This window comes from Oncorhynchus nerka, linkage group LG24 (genome assembly GCF_034236695.1).
Source record: "Oncorhynchus nerka isolate Pitt River linkage group LG24, Oner_Uvic_2.0, whole genome shotgun sequence".
Taxonomy (NCBI): domain Eukaryota; kingdom Metazoa; phylum Chordata; class Actinopteri; order Salmoniformes; family Salmonidae; genus Oncorhynchus; species Oncorhynchus nerka.
The window spans coordinates 40,975,108-40,997,809 of NC_088419.1; the positions used below are offsets into that span (position 1 = coordinate 40,975,108).

The 22,702-nt window shown below is 45.8% G+C and overlaps 1 protein-coding gene across 3 annotated transcripts in view; it reads right to left on the reverse strand.

Moving 5' to 3' along the window:
* Nucleotides 1-22,702, reverse strand: part of LOC115107502 (1-phosphatidylinositol 4,5-bisphosphate phosphodiesterase beta-4) — a 177,574-nt gene that overhangs the window by 6,023 nt on the left and 148,849 nt on the right. For 2 of the 3 annotated variants that reach the window (XM_065008898.1, XM_065008901.1), the window contains 19 exons: nucleotides 19,607-19,702; nucleotides 18,140-18,281; nucleotides 17,055-17,139; nucleotides 16,203-16,327; nucleotides 14,571-14,622; nucleotides 13,518-13,620; nucleotides 13,116-13,280; nucleotides 10,708-10,912; nucleotides 9,000-9,088; nucleotides 8,338-8,491; nucleotides 8,176-8,228; nucleotides 7,878-7,943; nucleotides 6,175-6,290; nucleotides 5,348-5,423; nucleotides 4,700-4,875; nucleotides 4,285-4,386; nucleotides 2,824-2,881; nucleotides 1,781-1,867; nucleotides 1,602-1,638 (listed from right to left, as the gene is read on the reverse strand). In XM_065008898.1, the coding sequence (XP_064864970.1) occupies nucleotides 1,602-1,638; nucleotides 1,781-1,867; nucleotides 2,824-2,881; nucleotides 4,285-4,386; nucleotides 4,700-4,875; nucleotides 5,348-5,423; nucleotides 6,175-6,290; nucleotides 7,878-7,943; nucleotides 8,176-8,228; nucleotides 8,338-8,491; nucleotides 9,000-9,088; nucleotides 10,708-10,912; nucleotides 13,116-13,280; nucleotides 13,518-13,620; nucleotides 14,571-14,622; nucleotides 16,203-16,327; nucleotides 17,055-17,139; nucleotides 18,140-18,281; nucleotides 19,607-19,702 (1,987 nt within the window). The remainder of the gene's footprint in view (nucleotides 1-1,601; nucleotides 1,639-1,780; nucleotides 1,868-2,823; nucleotides 2,882-4,284; nucleotides 4,387-4,699; nucleotides 4,876-5,347; nucleotides 5,424-6,174; nucleotides 6,291-7,877; nucleotides 7,944-8,175; nucleotides 8,229-8,337; nucleotides 8,492-8,999; nucleotides 9,089-10,707; nucleotides 10,913-13,115; nucleotides 13,281-13,517; nucleotides 13,621-14,570; nucleotides 14,623-16,202; nucleotides 16,328-17,054; nucleotides 17,140-18,139; nucleotides 18,282-19,606; nucleotides 19,703-22,702) is intronic. The other variant, XM_065008902.1, reaches the window with a different exon arrangement.

The window sequence follows — 22,702 nt, forward strand, 5'->3', positions numbered from 1 at the left end:
GAATAGATGTCAACAGTCTTTACAAAGTTGTTTGAGGCTTCTATTGTGGAAGGGTGTCGAATAAGAGCTGTTTCAACAAGTGGACTAGGCTGAGGCCAATCAGTTGTTTACTGCGCGGTCACGCGGGCGTGCCGTGCCTTCTTTTTCCTCTGTAATGAATACGCTATTGTCCGGTTGGAATATTATTGAAGATTTATTATAAAAAGACCCTAAGGATTGATTGTAAACATCGTTTGACATGTTTCTACAAACTGTAATGGAACTCTTGACTTTTCGTCTGGATTTTGCGCTCGCGCATTGTGCCTTTGGAAAAGTGAACTAAACGTGCAAACAAAATGGATGTATTTGGACATAAATATGGACGTAATCGAACAAAACAAACATTTCTTGTGGAAGTCCTGGGAGTGCATTCCGACGAAGATCAGCAAAGGTAAGTGAAGATTTATAATGCTATTTGTGACTTTTGTTGACTCCACAACTTGGCGGGTAACTGTATGGCTTGCTTTTGTGGCTGAACCGGTTCTCAGATGACTGAATATTGTGCTTTTGCCGTAAAGCGCTTTTGAAATCTGATACAGCGGTTGCATTAAGAACAAGTTTATCTTTAATTCTATGTAAAACATGTATCTTTCATCAAAGTTTATGATGATGAGTATTTCTGTTATGATGTGGCTCTCTACAATTTCTCCGGATGTTTTGGAGGCATTTCTGAACATGGCGCCAATGTAAACTGAGGTTTTTGGATAGAAATATGAACTTGATCGAACAAAACATTCATGTATTGCGTAACATTGAGTCCTGGGAGTGTCATCTGATGAAGATCGTCAAAGGTTAGTGAATAATTTGATCTATATTTCTGCTTTCTGTGAAAATGGCTGAATGCTTTCTGTGACTAGTTGCTGACCTAACATAATGGGATGTTCTGCTTTCGCCGAAAAGTTGGATTAATGAGAAGTGTTTCTTTAAAATGGTGTAAAATACTTGTATAGTTGAGGAATTGTAATTGTTTTGAATTTGGCGCCCTGCAATTTCACTGGCTGTTGGCGAGGTGGGATGCTAGCATCCCGAACAATCCCAGAGAGGTTCATTTAGAATCCTCCAATCCTCTTATGCTCTTAGTACTGTAGCCTCCTCCCGACCGTCACGTTGTACTGCGCCATATTTTCCGTTCCATCCTAACGGAAACCCTGATGGTTTAGTTTTTCCTGTAATAGAAACACCTTAATATTAATCAAATTAATTCAGCTAAAGTTCTTAAAATCAATCCCATATACTTTGTTCTTGCAAAAAAGGTTTTACATTCTATAGTAATGCCAATATTGAAGACTTTCAAATGCTTCTCAAAGATGCCCTCTGGTGGTCAAACTAGCACTAACTAGCATTAATGGTAAAAATGGCTGACAATTAAATAGCGTGCCATAGAATTCTGCAGCAGCCCGCAAGGTGTGCTGCAGTATGACGCAACTTTTAGAGGAGGAACCACTGTATTGCTTGATTGGAGAAGGGTACATTGAGAGAGGGATGGTGTATGAAAAGAGGGAAGGAGAAGATGAGAAAGAGGGGTCAGAGGTTAGGAAGATGGGACGGATGGAAGCGCCTACCTTGACCCTGTTTATTGGCATGATGTGATTTCAAAAGCTGTGCAAAAAAAAGCAAATCATATTATAAAAAAGATGAGAGAGAGAGAACATACATGTACAGGCCATGACGAAATGACGACAAACAATGCAACTATGATTTATTTGTGTGCTAATCTGATCCTAAATCAGCGGTGAGTTACCTGCTCATTGAACTTGTCCAGTTCCTCTAGCTGTTCTTTCTGAGACTTCTCCAGTGTCTCCATCTCCTTCTGATGCTTCATAGCCAACTAGAGATGGAGGGAGGGAGGGAGGACAAATATGGAGGGAGGAGAAAGATTTGATTTATTATTTTACTCACTTTTATTTATTCAGGGGAACTGAATTGAGACCAGTGTCTCATTTACAACGGTGCCCCGAGGACACAAATTACATCAAAACAGCAACAGCAGAAATATAGAAAACTACAAGACAGCTATAAATACATTACATCAGGTTATTACAAGTAATAATAGTCAATTGAAACAATAACACACTTCAGTGAACTCATTTAACAATAGGGTTCTAAACTGCCAGGGAATCCAGGTGTAATTTGTTTTGTAAGGTGTTCCACAACCGTGGTGCATTAAAACTAAAGGCCTTGATCGGGAGTCCCATAGGGCGGCGCACAATTGGCCCAGCGTCATCATGATTAGGGGGGGCTTTACTTGGCTCATTGCGCTCTAGCGACTCCTTGTGGCGGGCCGGACGCCTACAGGCTGACGGCGGTCATCAGTTGAACGGTGTTTCCTCCGACACTTTGGTGCGGCTGGCTTCCAGGTTAAGCAGGCGGGTGTTAAGTTGCGCGGTTTGGCGGGTCAAGTTTCGGGGGACGCTTGACTCGACCTTCGCCTCCCGAGCCCGTTGGGGAGTTGCAGCGATGAGACAAGATCGAAATTGAGGAGAAAAAGGGGGTAAAATCCCCTAAAATAAAAAAATAAAACTAAAAGCAGATTTACCAAACTTTGTGGAGACAAGCGGGACCTCAAGAGTTAACCAACCCTGCAAACGGTTTTGGTATCTCATTTTGTTTTTCAAGAGGGAACTTAGGTATGTTGGAAGCTTGTGGAGCAAGAGATGGAGAGAGGACTAAGAGAAATTTACATCAACATGTATCGGCTACGCAAACAATTACAAAGCTAAGGCCTTAGTTGATTCACCTCGACAGTGTCACAGCATTAGAATTAGTAGAAGATAGAACACCAACCCTTTTCCTCTCCTCAAGGAACTTTTTGGTGTTGCTGCTGTTCAACTCTCTAACTCTCCTGTGAAGAGAACGAGAGTGAGATTATAAGATTATAATAATTAATCAAGAAGTACAGATACAGTGTAGGCCCTTTCCTGCAGTCAAATGACCACATCGCCCTCTAGTGGCCTCATGGGTGGAATATCATTAACACATTTTATAATTTCATAATTAATAAACATATACCTTTTTTAAACGCAGAAATTATATCTCAGTCTTCTGTGATGTATATAAAGTGTAACATTGGGATGCAAACTCATAATTGAATACATTTCAACTCTATATCTGACGTGGTACATGAGTCTTCTTTCTTTAAGCCCATAACCATGTGTGTGAGGTCTATACTTTGTTTTCAAAGTAGATGTGTTTAAGACGACCAAGAAACACTTTGTGTGACCCTGATTTAGCTCATTGCAGTAAAGGGATATTAAAGATGGAACCCATAGTAGGGGCAAACATCGCCACTGTCCGCCCCACGGCAGTTGTTATTGTTTTGTTGACAAAGCAGAGGTGGGGAGCACTGGAGGAGCGTTGGGCAACAAAAAAGAAGAGGATTGCAGTACATATGCTACTGTTTTATCGCGTGTGCAATGACGTCCTGAGGGAGAAGAAAAAAACTGTGTTTGTTGTTTGCAGTAACTTCTTTGTTGTTGTAATATCACAACAGGACGTGGCGTTTTCACCGTTAAGGACTCCATCTTTAAGGGGTGTTCATGGGGGATGCGTAAGACCTACATAGTATATATTCATCCTGACATAACCTACAGGTATTTGCCCAAAATAATGGAAACGCTTGAGTAAACTAGGGATACAAAGTACACTGCACAAAAATATAAAACGCAACATGCAACAATGTCAACAATTTTTACTGAGTTACAGTTCATATAAGGAAATAAGTCAGTTGAAATAAACCCCCCCACACACACACACAGACGCCTCGCAAGTCCTCAACTGGCAGCTTCATTAAATAGTACCCGCAAAACACCAATCTCAACGTCAACAGTGAAGAGGCGACTCCGTGATGCTGGCCTTCTAGGCAGAGTTGCAAAGAAAAAGCCATATCTCAGAATGGCCAATAAAAAGACACACTGGACATAAAAAGACACTGGACAGATGAACTCTGCCTAGAAGGCCAGCATCCCGGAGCCGCCTCTTCACTGTTGTCGTTGAGACCGGTGTTTGCGCAAACAGTGTGGCTAGCTCAAACGCTGACTGCTGCGTCAATCGAAACTGGACCTTCTAAATAAGCGTTCTAATCCGACGCGCCAGGGACCACTGTAGAATGATCACCCCCGTTTGTTGGAACGCGTGAAAAGGTTCAGACACTTTATGTCGGCGTTTCCTTTATTTTGGCAGTTACCTGTATATTCTCCATGCAGTATAAGTCAGTGAGTGATTAGTTGGCGCGGCAGCGTGACCCACCTCTCCCTCTCGGCCTTGTTCTTGATGGTCTTGTCCTGGCTGATGGCCTTGCTGTTCTCCATGGACGTCTTGGCCTGGTTGGCCCGCATCTCCTTGCTCTGCCTGAGAGGGAATGAGACAACAAACAAGGCCTGGTAAGGACCCTCATCAAGTACACCTGACAGGGCAAACTCACAGCTCAAAGTGCCCAAGATGGGTTCACATGTCAGATAATTAAGACACTCAAGGACATTCAGGGACATCATGCCTATAAAATAATGCATGCGTGGTGTCCCAAGCAAAATCTCAGAATTTCCCGGTTTGAGCAGTAGGGTCAGTTGTTCTGGCTGCTACAGTTCGTGGACCAGTTTGAGATTCAGTGTTTACTTTGTGCGCCTTGCACATGCGTGTGCACGTCTCTCTCTCTCTCTCTCACCGTTCGTGGATCAGTTTGAGCGAGAGAGTCTGTTGTTCCTGGACTCCACTCAGTAGTTTCTTGAGGTTTTCACACTGCTGGACCACGTGGATGTCCTTCATATCCTGCTCAATACTGCTGTGGGAGTTGATCATCTCTGACCACTCCTTAGTGTGTTGGGCTGTGATGTCCTTCACCTGTAGGCCACAGGATACACACTTACACCCTAAACACGTATACATTATATCATCTCTGACCACTCCTTAGTGTGTTGGGCTGTGATGTCCTTCACCTGTAGGCCACAGGATACACACTTACACCCTAAACACGTATACATTATATCATCTCTGACCACTCCTTAGTGTGTTGGGCTGTGATGTCCTTCACCTGTAGGCCACAGGATACACACTTACACCCTAAACACGTATACATTATATCATCTCTGACCGCTCCTTAGTGTGCTAGGCTGTAATGTCCTTCTCCTGTAATAAACACGTTACTTAAACACTACACACTAAACACTCCTTAGTGCGCCACACTGTGATGTCCAACACCATAAACCCAGCAGTACAATCATATACATTCCAATGAGGGAGAACTAGAGTGAAACTGAATCACTTTCTTCCACTGCTCTCCGAGATGTTGGTACGACGGACACTGCAAGGTTACCTTGGCCTTGTGGTCTGTGGTCAGGTTCTCCACTTTACTCTCAGTCTCCTTCTTCAACTCCAGACAGTTGTTTTCTCTGTAGGGACGACATAAAGATACTTGTTAGCTAGGTGAGACATGGTAGAACACATGGTAGGTGAGACATGGTAGAACACATGGTAGGTGAGACATGGTAGAACACATGGTAGGTGAGACATGGTAGAACACATGGTAGGTGAGACATGGTAGAACACATGGTAGGTGAGACATGGTAGAACATATCCACAACTGATCTCGGTTGAACCCAGAACAAAAAAAAACTCACGGGATTTGGTCCGATGCTCAATTTACATAGTCTGTCCACGAGAGAATAATTCACACCTAATGGCGTTGTGCTGGTGCTAGATATCCCAGAACGAATGTTTAACTGCAATTTACATAGTCTGTCCACGAGAGAATAAGTCACGCCTAATGGCGTTGTGCTGGTGCTAGATATCCCAGAACGAATGTTTAACTGCAATTTACATAGTCTGTCCACGAGAGAATAATTCACGCCTAATGGCGTTGTGCTGGTGCTAGATATCCCAGAACGAATGTTTAACTTCAATTTACATAGTTTGTCCACGAGAGAATAATTCACGCCTAATGGCGTTGTGCTGGTGCTAGATATCCCAGAACGAATGTTTAACTGCAATTTACATAGTCTGTCCACGAGAGAATAATTCACACCTAATGGCTTTGTGCTGGTGCTAGATATCCCAGAACGAATGTTTAAGTTCAATGTCTCTTTCAGCCTTTCATTATCATTGATTGGTTGACTGACTGGTCTTTCAGGTCCTGATATTTACCCTCGTTTCTTGATGGCCTTCTCCAGCAGCTTCTCCTGTGTCTGCTTCTCCTTGTCGTGCAGAGCGATCATCTTGTCCACCTGGGTGCAGTGGGACTTCTGCATGATGGTGCAGTCCTGAAACGAAACACCACATATTAATGACGATATCAGAACTGAGATAGCTTGGCCCAACCTTTCTTCATCAAGTCATTTAGCATTGCAGTCCGCCAGACCATATAGCTGAGGACTAACACAACATCAGTAGAACATATGAAACGACTGGGTACATGTGTTGTAAAACATCAGTAGAACATATGAAACGACTGGGTACATGTGTTGTAAAACATCAGTAGAACATATGAAACTACTGGGTACATGTGTTGTAAAACATCAGTAGAACATATGAAACGACTGGGTATATGTGTTGTAAAACATCAGTAGAACATATGAAACTACTGGGTACATGTGTTGTAAAACATCAGTAGAACATATGAAACGACTGGGTACATGTGTTGTAAAACATCAGTAGAACATATGAAACTACTGGGTACATGTGTTGTAAAACATCAGTAGAACATATGAAACGACTGGGTACATGTGTTGTAAAACATCAGTAGAACATATGAAACGACTGGGTACATGTGTTGTAAAACATCAGTAGAACATATGAAACTACTGGGTACATGTGTTGTAAAACATCAGTAGAACATATGAAACGACTGGGTACATGTGTTGTAAAACATCAGTAGAACATATGAAACTACTGGGTACATGTGTTGTAAAACATCAGTAGAACATATGAAACTACTGGGTACATGTGTTGTAAAACATCAGTAGAACATATGAAACGACTGGGTACATGTGTTGTAAAACATCAGTAGAACATATGAAACGACTGGGTACATGTGTTGTAAAACATCAGTAGAACATATGAAACGACTGGGTACATGTGTTGTAAAACATCAGTAGAACATATGAAACTACTGGGTACATGTGTTGTAAAACAACAGTAGAACATATGAAACGACTGGGTACATATGTTCTACTGATGTTTTACAACACATGTACCCAGTCGTTTCATATGTTCTACTGTTGTTTTACAACACATGTACCCAGTAGTTTCATATGTTCTACTGATGTTTTACAACACATGAAACTACTGGGTACATGTGTTGTAAAACATCAGTAGAACATATGAAACGACTGGGTACATGTGTTGTAAAACACCAGTACAGCATATTAAACTACTGGGTACATGTGTTGTAAAACACCAGTCAGTATCATAACTGTTATGCAACAGAACAGGCAAAGACGGCAGACTGGTTGCTATGGTAAACCCTAAATGGTAAATATGGTAAATCTCTTTTGTGTACGAAACAAAATATATATATTTTTAAACACATGAGACAGGATTTCATAAGGACAGAGATATTAGTGATTGAAGTCTAGCTAGTGTGTGTGTGTGTGTGTGTGAGGGGGGTCATCTTAGCAAGTCTCTGGTGAGATCAAAGAGAAACACTGTCCATCTTAGGCTACATGATACTGTGTGTGTGCGTGTATGAATGTGTGTGTGTTTGTGGGGGCAGGGGTCAGGCAACAGTGGATGATGAAAAGAAAGGACCTCTCTCTCTCCATCTATGTGTGGACCTCAGAATGAATGATCTGTCCTGGTCATCGCTCCGGGATCGGTCAACAGAAGAGCTTCCTAAAACATCAACCCACCTTGGCGTGCTTCTTCTTTAAAGAGTTCAGATCTTTCTGCTGCTTCTTAGTCAGTTTAAGGTACGTCTGAGGAGAGGAAAAACTGATTATTGGAGCCAGACTGGACTGGCTAAATCAAAAGGACAGCAAGCTAAAAGACACGGACTGTGTGAGGAATGACAGTGCTGGCCCCACCCCTCTGTTTCTCCTGCAGGACCACGAGCTGATGAGAAACTAACAAACCGCAGAACCACTGGGAAAGGTGCTGTGGAAACCACAGGAACTGTGACGGGTCTGATTAGAGGTGAGCTGGTCTTACCTTCATCTGTTTCAAGTCATCAATGTTCACATGCGGCACGAGGGTGTTTGTATCTACAAAAGAGAGAAATGGAAAACGTCTCAATTGTACCAATGCCAGGTCTCAGATTGTGTGTGTGCATGTGTGTGTCTGTATGTGTGTATCTGTGTGTGTGTGTCGTACCCTTCTTGGTCTCCGTGGTGTTGTTCTGGGCAGACTTCGAGGACTGAGCCGGGTCCGAGCTGGTCTGTGGCGTGACGTTGGTCTTCACGTTGGCGTTCACCTTCCCTTTCTTGTCGTTCTTCGAACTCTCGTTTGGCACGTCCGCTATGTCACTCTGGAGAGCGGGAGGGGGAGGAGAGAGGGAGGGGAGGAGAGAGAGGGAGGGAGGGGAGGAGAGAGAGGGAGGGGGAGGAGGAGAGAGAGGGAGGGGGAGGAGGAGAGAGAGGGAGGGGGAGGAGGAGAGAGAGGGAGGGAGGGGGAGAGAGGGGGAGAGAGAGCGGCAGAGAGAGGCAGAGAGAGCAGTTAGGACCATCGATGGAAATCTTTCTCACGCACTTTGCAAAAAAGTCATTATTGCATTTCCATATAGATGTCGAGATTGAGTGATATTTGACCTTTTCACCTAACTCACCCCTAAGAACATTTTCTTATCCAGGGACCTTACAAGTGACAGAACTCGGTAGCTACTAAACCAGTAGCCAAAGCAATTCAACATAAGACATATCCCACACAGTGACGATGTACTGTGTGCGCTGTAGCCAAGAATGGAACAGCTGGCTACAGTGGGTATACAGTACGAGGCTAACAGAATCAATAGTGATTGATCAAACAGGTGTCGGTACCGTTTCAATCCCCAGAGCTCTCATCTGGTCCGCTCTCTTCTCTGCTATGGACAGGAACTTCTTTGGGTCCGACAGGGCGTCCACGATGGCTAGGGAGAAGACAGGAGATTCATCAATAAGCTGGACTATACTAGGGCCGGGACGATACCGGGCATCGCGATACTCGTCGGTAATCGTGGCGAGGAAACAAAACACAAAGGGGATTTAACTTCTTTATGTTGTTCTCCAGAGTCACGTGTAATTATTTCCCAAGCTATAGCACGCAATATTTGACAGGTAGCAGGTTTTTTTAAAGGACCAAAGAGTTCGGTTTACTTCCGTGTTTTCAGTTTTGCCATTTGAAAAAAATATTGCGATAACTGGTATCGTCACGGACCGAGACCACACAGGAAAAGACTGTAACGTGCTGTCCATGTTCAAGTTGATGTACTTGGAGAAGTCTGATAACTCCAATGGGCTTCCGTTGTCGTTCAAAAGGCTAAACACAGTCGATACCCAGAAAGACACGCAAAAGAAGACAACATTCTAGCATATACCTGGGCAGGTATATGTTTCGAGGAGATATTACGGAAGCCTACTGCAAAAGACGGAACATGACGCCGGCTCAATTTGGATACAGAACATTCACGCATCCTTTCAACACTGCCCTGGGTTGTCGTCATAACGACTGCCCGGACCATGCCCCTGGGATTGGCTTAACGACTAGTCAATCTTGTGTATCTCCATGCCGGCGTCTGTCTAGAAGTGGCTATTACACTAGCTCTGCTACCATCATCATTTGCTCTGTGTCATTACTTCTGATGTAGAATACACTGTAGGCCAGGGCACCCTGAGGGAAGGAAGGAAGGAGGGAAGGAAGGAAGGAGGGAGGGAAAAAGGGAAACCCAGTTTGTGCCCTTCCCTCCGTCTCTCCTCCTCTTCTTCTCCCTCTTTCTTCCTCTTCCTCGCTTTTCTTCCCTACCTCTCCCGCTTTTCTATTTCTCCTCTGTTCACCTCCCTCTCGCCTTCCCTGTTCTCCCACTCTCCTCCCTCTCCTCTCCCGTCTCCCCTCTCTCATCTCCTTCCCTCTCTCATCTCCTTCCCTCTCCCCCAGATCCTTCTGTATCCACTTCAGTATCTATTATGAATACATTGAATGCAGATATAAATTGGACCTTGTGTGTGTGGTATGAAAGAGATAGACAAAGGACCAGCTGAGGAAGGGACAATGGAAGCTCATATTCCCAGCACATGCACACACACGCACACACACGCACGCACACACACGGAGGTCCATTCAGTATGGGCTAATACGGTCTCCATACTCAAGTGTTAATAACAGAATAATATAGATGTCAATAAAGTTCAGTAGCACACATCTGTATTGTATTTAGGCCAATAGGGGTTCACTCACACACACGCGCGCACACACACACACGTTATGTTCTTCTAAACTCGTGGGGACCTACAATTAATTTACATTCAAAATCCTATTTTCCATAACCCCTAAACCTAAACCTTACCATAACCCTAACCCTTATCATAACCCTAACCCTTACCATAACCCTAACCCTTACCATAACCCTAACCCTTACCATAACCCTAACCATAACCCTTACCATAACCCTAACCATAACCCTTACCATAACCCTAACCATAACCCTTACCATAACCCTAACCTACGTTTGTGTATTAGCAAGGGAGTGTGTGTCAGTGTGTGTCTCCTCACCTCCGAAGCCTTCGGGTACGTAAGTCTTGAGTACTATGTTACAGAAGACGGTGGGTAAAGACAGAGGCTTGTTCCCTTCGTTGCGTAGAGAGATGTGTCTGTATCCTGCCTGTAGACCCTCCAACGGCAGAATCCTCTGACCTATCAGCTTATTATTGTCATCATACACAGCTATGCGCAGCACAGCCAGGTCTGGTAAAATCACCTGGGTGAGAGAGAGGAGGGGAGAGAGAGGTAAAGGGGAGAGAAGGGGAGGAGAGGGAGAGGGGAGGGGAGAGAGAAAGGGGAGAGAGGGAGAGGGGAGGGAGAGAGAGAGAGAGAGGTGAGAGAGGGGGAGAGGGGAGGGGGAGAGGGGAGAGAGGGAGAGGGGAGAGAGCGAGAGAGAGAGAGAGGGGAGAGAGAGCGGAGGAGAGAGAGAGAGAGAGAGAGAGAGAGGGAGAGAGAGCGGAGGAGAGAGAGGAGAGAGAGGAGAGAGGGAGGAGAGAGGGGAGAGGGAGGAGAGAGGGGAGAGGGAGTTCAGATGAATTCCACTAGAATGAGTGAAAGTATATACAGTAGAAACATTATGAGGACTGGATTTTCATTCAGCACTTTATATAAGAGGAATGCACGCACGCACACACGTGAATGAACACACAGTGTGAGAGAATTTCGCAGACGGATACAGAACAGAGATGATAATAGTATATACCCAGCAGTGATGATAACATACTGTAGCTAGGCTTTATACTGTATATGTTTAGAACAATAGCCCATAGACAAGGACATTACAGAACCATCAACTCATCAGCAAGCAGGGAATGTGTGTGTGTGTGTGTGTGTGTGTGTGCTCGTAGAATGGCCTTGCATTTGGAGATAAGAGAAGAGCGAGGGGAAGAGAGGGATGAATAATAATGGAAGGAGAGAGGAGGTGAGAGATAAAGGAGAAGAACAGTCAGGAAATGAATATAACCTGTGTGTGTGTGTCTGTCTATGTGTGTGTGTGTGTGTGTGTATGTGTATGTGTGTGTGTATGTGTGTGTGTGTGCTCGTAGAATGGCCTTGTATTTGGAGATAAGAGAAGAGCGAGGGGAAGAGAGGGATGAATAATAATGGAAGGAGAGAGGAGGTGAGAGATAAAGGAGAAGAACAGTCAGGAAATGGATATAACCTGTGTGTGTGTGTGTCTGTCTATGTGTGTGTGTCTGTCTATGTGTGTGTGTCTGTCTATGTGTGTGTGTCTGTCTATGTGTGTGTGTCTGCCTATGTGTGTGTGTCTGCCTATGTGTGTGTGCATGTCTATACATGTGTAATTGTCTGTGTATAAGTGCGTGCAACTCTGAATGTATTTTTCCAGCACCGTGTGAGATGGCCCTCCTGATGACAGTGTGTGTGTGTGTGTGTGTGTACGTCTCCTCCTGATGACAGTGTGTGTGTGTGTGTGTGTACGTCTCCTCCTGATGACAGTGTGTGTGTGTGTGTGTGTGTGTGTACGTCTCCCGAAGCACTGCGGCAGCAGGCTGTGATTGATGGTGTGTGTTGAGCTGGAGTCACAGTCATGGCTGAGAGACTTCTTATTCTGCTGAGAGCAGCACTATCACACACACACACGCCCGCGCACGACCAGCCAGTCTCCCCCCTCACATTCGTTACCCCCCCCCCCCCCCGTTCTATTGTTCTCCACGTCCTTCTCGCTCACCTTTTCCTCCATCTCTCCTTTATTCTTTCTTTTTCCTTCTCTCCCTTGTTCGCTCCTTTACGCTCCTACTCTTTCCTTCTCTCTCTCTCTCTCTCTCTTATCCCCATTCTGTCGCTCAGTGCACTGTATATCTGTACCCTTCTCTTCCTCTATTTGCTCTCTTCTCTCTTTGTCCTGCCTTCTCTCTCATGGTATGCATCTGTTCCCCCTTCTCCCCCCTCGTTCTCTGCAGTAAAGACACACTGACTAGTTCTGAGTACCACAGGGCCATCAGCTCCACCCCAATCAACCCCAACTCTCCCTCCCTCCCTGCCTCTCTCCCTCCCTGCCTGCCTCTCTCCCTCCCTGCCTGCCTCTCTCCCTCCCTGCCTGCCTCCCTCCCTGCCTCTCTCCCTCCCTCTGGTGTTCAGCTCCAAGACAGTACCTACCAGTAAACCGCCATGCACCTCTGAACTATTAGTTGTCTCTTCCATCCTATTCCAACTCATGTTTTCTGTTCCCTCTTTCCTGTACCTTTCTAAATACGCGCTTTCCTCTTCTCTCCTTTCTTCTTCTCTATTGTCAGGCATTTCTTCAGTCTCTCTAATCCCTTTGTCCTCCTCTTCCATGCTTCGCTCCGCTCCTCCTCTCTTCCACCCCTCTGTCCTCTCCCATCCCCCTCACCTCCCCCCTCCTATCGGTCCCTCTATCGTCTTCCCTCCCTCTCTTTTCCTCTCCCGTCCCTCCGTACCTTCCGGAAGACGAAAGGCTCTTCGTTGTAGGCGGGGTTCAGGCCGTTGTTCATCACCATGCGCGTGCGGAACTCTTTGCGGATGGTGTCCGTGGGCAGCCCATACATGTCCACCTCCACGTAGGTCCCAATCTTCTTATCAGACAGGAACTGACCAGAGAACACCTGGGAGCAAACAACAATACAATAGAATACATCTTCAAAAAATGTCTTTCACTTTTTTGGCCATGACTTTTTTCCCCCCACAAGCGAGATTCAGGTTTCTCTAATCTTCGCAGCACATCTATTTCCTCTCTTGGATTCGCCTTTATATAGTGATTATGTGCAGATAGACTACAACAAAACGCCAACTACCTCCATCTCCCTCTCTGTCCTGTGAACTCTGAACCCCTGACCTCATACCTGTACACTGCAGGTAGCAGCAATGACCCCGTCCACAGGTGTCTCTGAGAAGGGGTCGAACATCCTGTCTGAGCGACGCATGAAGTCTGGCTTCAACAGATACCTGGTGGAAGAGAGCGGCGGGATGGTGGCCAAGCAGGGTCAAAAACACAAACTCTTGACTCTATGTTTAAACACTTTCTGTAAACGCGCTAGTATAAGAGTTTACAAATGTGTGGCACAAGAGCCACATCTAAATTGTGTTTCAGAGATAGCTAGATGCATAACTAGATGAAAGGATTGGTGGTTGTACCAATGAGTACAAAAGTGATCATTAGTGCGATATCACTTGCATTAGTGCTCACACGGTTACAGTGAGTCAGCCTGAATCCTGACGATGTGATCATAGCCTGCGTGTTCGGGAGTTGGGTTAGGACGGGAGACGCATTAGGAGAGACTGTGAGTGTGTGTGCTTGAGAGAGAGAGAGAGAGAGAGAGAGAGAGAGAGAGAGAGAGACAGAGACAGAGAGAGCGAGAAGGGTCAATATTACATGTATAGTGTGAGGTATGAATCTGACAATCGTTAAGGGGGAGAGTCGCATTTGAAGAAGCATTAAGAGATAGGGGTGTGTGAGTGACATTAGTTAAGGGTGAGAGTGGAATTAAAAGCGCATTAAGAGATAGGGGTGTTTCTGTCGTTACTGATCTCCTCCCATATGAAATATCTGACGAGGGGTGAAAGCCTAGCCCCAGGACAGAGGCAGAGAGAGAGGAGAGAAAGACGGAGAGAACGGAGAGAGAGACAGAAAGGATAAGAGGAGGAAAGCGGGGAGCCCCATCAGTGAGATAGTGGCAGAGCGAGAGGAGCGCCAGCTCCTGCCATCTGATTGGCTCTGAGGAGGACGGTGGCTACGATCGCTGCCGGCGGCCACTAATGAGATGCGACACCCTTTAATTGATGAGCTTTCAGAGAGGAGAGAAAAAGGGACGGACGGACGAGGAGGGATGGAGAGGGGAGAAAGAGAAAGGAGGGAGGGAGGGAGGGAAGGAGCGAGGAATGGCAGTAACACCTACCCACAGGATCCATTGTACTCATACTTTCCCTGGTTCAACTGCATGGCCAAATCTAAGACAGGAGAGAGAGAGAGAGGGTCTGTTTAGGTGCTATTAAGATTGGAAATCACAGACGCACACAGTCATGTGCGGACACACATACTCTTCTTGAAGCAGACACACATTACTGCAACACAGGCAACATTTTTCAGGTCGATTCAATTCATTTGTGACATGTTGACTTCTTCAACCACTACGTTGCTGTTGAAAATCCCAGAGGGAGAGAGAAGAGAGGAGGGTTTTCCACCTCACTGCCATCTCTTCTCCCCCCACTCTCTCTCCCCTCCGGCACTCACCCTCCTCCAGCCCTACACATGCCCACTCACAGGGGGCCATATGTTCCAACCCCATTGCCCTCAGACATGGGGCAGCATCTGCTAACTACAGATGCTTGAATGTGTGTTTGTGTCAGTGAGAGAGGGAGAGAGAGAAAGACTAAGAGAGAGAGAGAGAGAGAGAGAGAGAGAGAGAGAGAGAGAGAGAGAGAGAGAGAGAGCGGGGGAGACAGCCGAGGGAGAAGAGATGGCAATGAGGTGGAAAACCCTCCTATCTTCTCTCTCCCTCCGGGATTTTCAACAGAGAGAGAGAGAAAGAGAGACTAAGAGAGAGACAGAAAGACAGAGAGAGAAAGAGAGAGACAGAAAGAGAGAGAGAGAAAGAAAGAGAGAGAGAGAGAGAGAGAGAGAGAGGGAGGGAGAAAGAGAGAGAGCGACAGAGAGGGAGAAAGAGAGAGGAAGACAGAGAGAGCGACACGAGAGAGGGAGAGCGACAGAGAGAGAGAGAGAGAGAGAGAGAGAGAGAGAGAGAGAGAGAGAGAGCGACAGAGAGAGAGAGACAGAGAGAGAGCGACAGAGAGAGGGAGAAAGAGAGAGAGAGAAAGACAGAGAGAGCGAGAGAGAGAGGAGAGAGAGAGAGACAGAGAGAGAGAGAGAGAGAGAAAGACAGAGAGAGAAAGAGAGAGAGCGACAGAGAGAGAGAGAGAGAGAGAGAGAGAGAGAGAGAGAGAGAGAGCGACAGAGAGAGGGAGAAAGAGAGAGAGAGAAAGACAGAGAGAGAGAGAGAGAGAGAGAGAGAGAGACAGAGAGAGAGAGCGAGAGAGAGAGAGAGAGAGAGAGACAAAGACAGAGAGAGACACGAGAGAGGGAGAGAGCGACAGAGAGAGAGAGAGAGAGAGAGAGAGAGAGAGAGCGACAGAGAGAGAGAGAGAGAGAGAGAGAGAGAGAGAGAGAGAGAGAGAGAGAGAGAGAGAGAGAGAGAGAGAGTGTCTGTGAGAGCATGTGTGTTGTAGGGGGTAAAATGACTCACCATGAACAGGAAGCAAATACTACCTAGCAAATACTAGGGCTTGTTTTTTGTGTGTGTGTGTGTGTGTGTGTGTGTGCGCGTGTGTGTGTGCATGTGTGTGTGTGCGTGTTTGTGCGTGTGTATGTGTGTGCGTGTTTGTGCGTGTGTATGTGTGTGCGTGTGTCTGTTGCATCCCTCATCCCTCGGATTGACAGTGGCATAGGGTTATGTGAGGGGGTGTGTGTCCGTTTTTGTATTTACAGTATGGGCCTGTCTGCGCGGTGGGGTTAACATGCTCCAGTACAGTACCTGGGGTCTGGTAGTTAAGGGAGACCATCTGGCAGCCTGCGTTCCAGAAGATCTGAGGCATGTAATTACTGGAGTCCACCCTGCCTCCTTTAGGGTAGATCCGACTCATCTGACGCTTGTTGTAGCTGGACGCCAATGTTCGGGACATAACGCAGATATGGTGTGAGAGCGCTTGTTCTTGTGTGTGTGCGTGTGGAAGTTGCGGGGGGGGTTGTGTGAGTGTATGTATGGTGTGTGTTCTGTAGGGTTGCACAGTACATACACCACCTGAGGTCTGGAAGTTGAAACAGTGGTCTGTCTGTGTGTGTGTGTGTGTGTGTGTGTGTGTGTGTGGGGGGGGGGGCGAGTCGAACAGACCACAGGCCTATTTTTAGAAGGTAACAGCTTGGGTCCTGCATTCCGACTGGAATGTGTGTGTGTGTGTGCGCGTGTGTGTGTGTGTTCCCCATCCCAAAAGGCACATCGTTCTCTCCCAGAGGAACTTGAGCAGTTTTATTCCACAGATGGAGACTTTAAAACAAACAAGGTATAAATACAGGACCCTCCCTGTCACGGCTCATATCTGGGTGACCTAAAACTGCTACGACCTTTCAGATCTGGTCCAGAGGACCCACTATTGGATACTGGTTTGGTTCAGCTGATTTGAATCCAGTCATTCATTAAGATAAATAGTAGCATGACGGACTATGGACGACTACTTTAAAGGTCAGGAAATATTGGAGAAACGTATTTTTTGGGGTTGTTTACTTTTGAGATTGTTGATTTTTGATGTTTGAATGTTTCTTCGTTGTGTCTGCGTTGCCTGTGTGTATTCACATGCTGTGTGAGTGTTGACACTGGACCAAAGGATACTTGACAAACTCGATGGCGTTGGTCTTCAGATAACCCAGACCCACTGACTCATTAAATGATGACATGTTGTGGTGGATGTTCCTCTCTAAAGGGAGAAGAGAAAGTAGTTACAATGAGAGTGAATAGAGAGAGAGAGAGAGAGAGAGAGAGAGAGAGCAGAGAGAGAGAGACAGAGAGAGAGAGAGGGAGAGAACGAGAGGGCACGAGAGAGAGAGAGATAAATAGAGAGAAGGGAAAAGAGAGAGAAAGAGCGAGAGAGGGCAAGAGAGAGAAAGAGCGAGAGAGGGCAAGAGAGAGAAAGAGCGAGAGAGGGCAAGAGAGAGAAAGAGAGAAAGAGAGAGAAGGGAAAAGAGAGAGAAAGAGAGAGAAAGAGAGAAAGAGAGAAGGGAAAAGAGAGAGAAAGAGCGAGAGGGCAAGAGAGAGAAAGAGAGAGAGAGAAAGAGAGAGAAGGGAAAAGAGAGAGAAAGAGAGAGAAAGAGAGAAAGAGAGAGAAGGGAAAAGAGAGAGAAAGAGCGAGAGAGGGCAAGAGAGAGAAAGAGAGAGAAAGAGAGAAAGAGAGAGAAGGGAAAAGAGAGAGAAAGAGCGAGAGAGGGCAAGAGAGAGAAAGAGAGAGAAAGAGAGAGAAGGGAAAAGAGAGAGAAAAGCGAGAGAGGGCAAGAGAGAGAAAGGAAAAGAGAGAGAAAGAGCGAGAGAGGGCAAGAGAGAGAAAAGAGAGAAGGGAAAAGAGAGAGAAAGAGTGAGAGAGGGCAAGAGAGAGCGAGAGTGAGAGAGGGCAAGAGAGAGCGAGAGAAAGAGAGAGAAGGGAAAAGAGAGAGAAAGAGCGAGAGGGCAAGAGAGAGAAAGAGAGAGAGGGCAAGAAAGAGCGAGAGAGCGAGAGAAAGGAAAAGAGAGAGAGCGAGAGAGGGCAAGAGAGAGAGAAAAAGAGAGATATGGGAAGAGAGAAAGAGAGAGAGCGAGAGAGCATCTGAAAAGTGCCATACTCCAACTAACCCGCATAGCTCTGGAAGTTCTACAAAAGGCTTTAAGTTGACCACGGCAAAACACACAAAACCAATTGATTCAGCATAACCGGAATTGGAGACTACCTTCTGCGACGTCGAAGCTCTGGAACTTGACAGGCTGTGCGTAGTTGACCATGGCAGAGAGGTAGGGGTGGATGTTGGTGGTGGCTCCTACGTATGTGTACGAGGCAATCAGAGCCTCCTCGTCATCCGTCGTCTCGCCAGTCTACACAGGAGCAGAAAACACACAGCCGTTTTACACGCTAACACACATCTCTGTTGTCTCCCAGTCCCCACTATGTACACAGGGAAGCCTCGAGTCTGAATATAAAATGAAGTCATTATAAAGCACAACGCCAGTTACACTCTCGTTATCAATACATGCATTCCCTGTCCAGAGAAAGAGCTTTACAAGAGCTACAGGTTAGAGAGAAGGCGACACGCTCGACGGTAAGGGAGAGGTTAGTAAAGAGAGAAGGCAACACGCTCGACGGTAAGGGAGAGGTTAGTAGAGAGAGAAGGCAACACGCTCGACGGTAAGGGAGAGGTTAGTAGAGAGAGAAGGCGACACGCTCGACGGTAAGGGAGAGGTTAGTAAAGAGAGAAGGCAACACGCTCGACGGGGAGAGGTTAGTAAAGAGAGAAGGCAACACGCTCGACGGTAAGGGAGAGGTTAGTAAAGAGAGAAGGCAACACGCTCGACGGTAAGGGAGAGGTTAGTAAAGAGAGAAGGCAACACGCTCGACGGTAAGGGAGAGGTTAGTAAAGAGAGAAGGCGACACGCTCGACGGTAAGGGAGAGGTTAGTAAAGAGAGAAGGCAACACGCTCGACGGTAAGGGAGAGGTTAGTAAAGAGAGAAGGCGACACGCTCGACGGTAAGGGAGAGGTTAGTAAAGAGAGAAGGCAACACGGTAAGGGACGGTAAGGGAGAGGTTAGTAAAGAGAGAAGGCGACACGCTCGACGGTAAGGGAGAGGTTAGTAAAAGAGAGAAGGCAACACGCTCGACGGTAAGGGAGAGGTTAGTAAAGAGAGAAGGCGACGGTAAGGGAGAGGTTAGTAAAGAGAGAACACGCTCGACGGTAAGGGAGAGGTTAGTAAAGAGAGAAGGCGACACGCTCGACGGTAAGGGAGAGGTTAGTAAAGAGAGAAGGCAACACGCTCGACGGTAAGGGAGAGGTTAGTAAAGAGAGAAGGCGACACGCTCGACGGTAAGGGAGAGGTTAGTAAAGAGAGAAGGCAACACGCTCGACGGTAAGGGAGAGGTTAGTAAAGAGAGAAGGAGAGGGGAGAGGTTATTAAAGAGAGAAGACGACACGCTCGACGGTAAGGGAGAGGTTAGTAAAGAGAGAAGGCAACACGCTCGACGGTAAGGGAGAGGTTAGTAAAGAGAGAAGGCAACACGCTCGACGGTAAGGGAGAGGTTAGTAAAGAGAGAAGGCAACACGCTCGACGGTAAGGGAGAGGTTAGTAAAGAGAGAAGGCAACACGCTCGACGGTAAGGGAGAGGTTAGTAAAGAGAGAAGGGGGGCAGCTGAACCGACTCGCACACCTTCTTGTTGTTGTTATCCTCAGACGCCTCGGAGATGTCTGTGGCGTCTGTTGCTTCTGTGGCCTCAGACATCTCTGTTGGATCCTCCTCCACCACCTGAACACACAACAATAGTCAATTATAAACCGTGGTGAAATACGCTGCGCCATGGGTGACACATACATACTCGTTTACTGTTCTATTTATGCTAGTAACCAGTTTATCATAGCAATAAGGCACCTTGGGGTTGGTGGTATATGGCCAACATACCACGGTGAAGGGCTGTCATCCAGGCACTCCACCTCGCGTCGTGCGTAAGAACAGCCGTGGCATATTATACCATATACCACACCCCTTCGGACCTTATTGCTTAAAGATACAGGGCCTTCAGAAAGTATTCACATCCCTTGACTTTTCCAGGTTTTGTTGTGTTACAGCCTGAATATAACATTTATTCCATTTAGATTTTGTGTCAACAATCTACAGTTAATACCCCATAACGTCAAAGTGGATACGAAAATATATATACAGTGGGGCAAAAAAGTATTTAGTCAGCCACCAATTGTGCAAGTTCTCCCACTTAAAAAGATGAGAGAGGCCTGTAATTTTCATCATAGGTACACTTCAACTATGATAGACAAAATAAGAAAAGAACATACAGAAAATCACATTGTAGGATTTTTTATGAATTTATTTGCAAATTATGGTGGAAAATAAGTAAGTAATAATAAGTAATAATAATAATAATAAGTAATAAGTAATAAGTCCTTCAAACTTTGCTTTTGTCACATAATCCTCCATTTGTAGCAATTACAGCCTTGCAGACCTTTGGCATTCTAGTTGTCAATTTGTTGAGGTAATCTGAAGAGATTTCACCCCCATGCTTCCTGAAGCACCTCCCACAAATTGATTTGGCTTGATGGTCACTTCTTCCATACCATACTCCTGCAACAGCTCAATAGGGTTGAGATCCGGTGACTGTGCTGGCCACTCAAATCATATACAATTTTATTTGTCACATACACATGGTTAGCAGATGTTAATGCGAGTGTAGCGAAATGCTTGTGCTTCTAGTTCCGACAATGCAGTAATAACCAACAAGTAATCTAACTAACAATTCCAAAACTACTGTCTTATACACACAAGTGTAAGGGGATAAAGAATATGTACATAAAGATATATGAATGAGTGATGGTACAGAGCGGCATAGGCAAGATGCAGTAGATGGTATCGAGTACAGTATATACATATGAGATGAGTATGTAAACAAAGTGGCATAGTTAAAGTGGCTAGTGATACATGTATTACATAAAGATGCAGTAGATGATATAGAGTACAGTATATATATGAGATTAATAATGTAGGGTATGTAAACATTATATTAGGTAGCTTTGTTTAAAGTGGCTAGTGATATATTTTACATCATTCCCATCATTAAAGTGGCTGGAGTTGAGTCAGTGTGTTGGCAGCAGCCACTCAATGTTAGTGGTGGCTGTTTAACAGTCTGATGGCCTTGAGATAGAAGCTGTTTTTCAGTCTCTCGGTCCCAGCTTTGATGCACCTGTACTGACCTCGCCTTCTGGATGATAGCGGGGTGAACAGGCAGTGGCTCTCGGGTGGTTGTTGTCCTTGATGATCTTTATGGCCTTCCTGTAACATCGGGTGGTGTAGGTGTCCTGGAGGGCAGGTAGTTTGCCCCCGGTGATGCGTTGTGCAGACCTCACTACCCTCTGGAGAGCCTTACGGTTGTGGGCGGAGCAGTTGCCGTACCAGGCGGTGATACAGCCCGCCAGGATGCTCTCGATTGTGCATCTGTAGAAGTTTGTGAGTGCTTTTGGTGACAAGCCGAATTTCTTCAGCCTCCCGAGGTTGAAGAGGCGCTGCTGCGCCTTCTTCACGATGCTGTCTGTGTGGGTGGACCAATTCAGTTTGTCTGTGATGTGTATGCCGAGGAACTTAAAACTTGCTACCCTCTACACTACTGTTCCATCGATGTGGATAGGGGGGTGTTCCCTCTGCTGTTTCCTGAAGTCCACAATCATCTCCTTAGTTTTGTTACTCCATTATAGACATCATACCAGCTGACTGCTTCTTCCCTAAATAGTTCTTGCATAGTTTGGAGCTGTGCTTTGGATCATTGTCCTGTTGTAGGAGGAAATTGTCTCCAATTAAGCACCGTCCACAGAGTATGGGATGGCATGGCATTGCCAAATTGAGTGATAGCCTTCCTTCTTCAAGATCCATTTTACCCTGTACAAATCTCACACTTTACCACCACCAAAGCACCCCCAGACCATCACATTGCCTCCACCATGCTTGACAGATCTTTTCAGCATCTGAAAAGCATCTTTTCATTTTTTATGCATCTCACAAATGTTCCTTTGTACAGTGTCTGTGATCTTTAGCCCATCTTTATAATTTATTTTTATTAGCCCTTCTGAGATATGGCTTTTTCGTTGCAACTCTGCCTAGAAGGCCAGCATCACGGAGTCGCCTCTTCACTGCTGACGTCGAGACGGGTGTTTTGTGGGTACTATTTAATGAAGCTGCCAGTTGAGGACTTGTGAGGCGTCTGTTTCTCAAACTAGACACTCTAATGTACTTGTCCTCTTGCTCAGTTGGGCACCGGCGCTTCCCACTCCTCTTTCTATTCTCGTTAGAGCCCGTTTGCGCTGTTCTGTGAAGGGAGTAGTATACCGCGTTGTGCGAGATCTTCCGTTTCATGACAATTTCTCGCATGGAATAGCCTTCATTTCTCAGAACAAGAATAGACTGACGAGTTTCAGAAAGAAAGTTTTGTTTCTGGCCATTTTGAGCCTGTAAACGAACCCACAAATGCCGATGCTGCAGATACTCAACTAGTAGAAGGACAGTTTTGTTGCTTCTTTAATCAGAACAACAGTTTTCAGCTGTGCTAACATCATTGCAAAAGGGTTTTCTAATGATCAATTAGCCTTTTAAAATGATAAACTTGGATTAGCTAACACAAGGTGCCATTGGAACACAGGAGTGATGGTTGCTGATAATGAGCCTCTGTACACCTATGTAGATATTCCATAAAAAAATAGTTTCCAGCTACAACAGTCATTTTACAACATTAACAATGTCTACACTGTA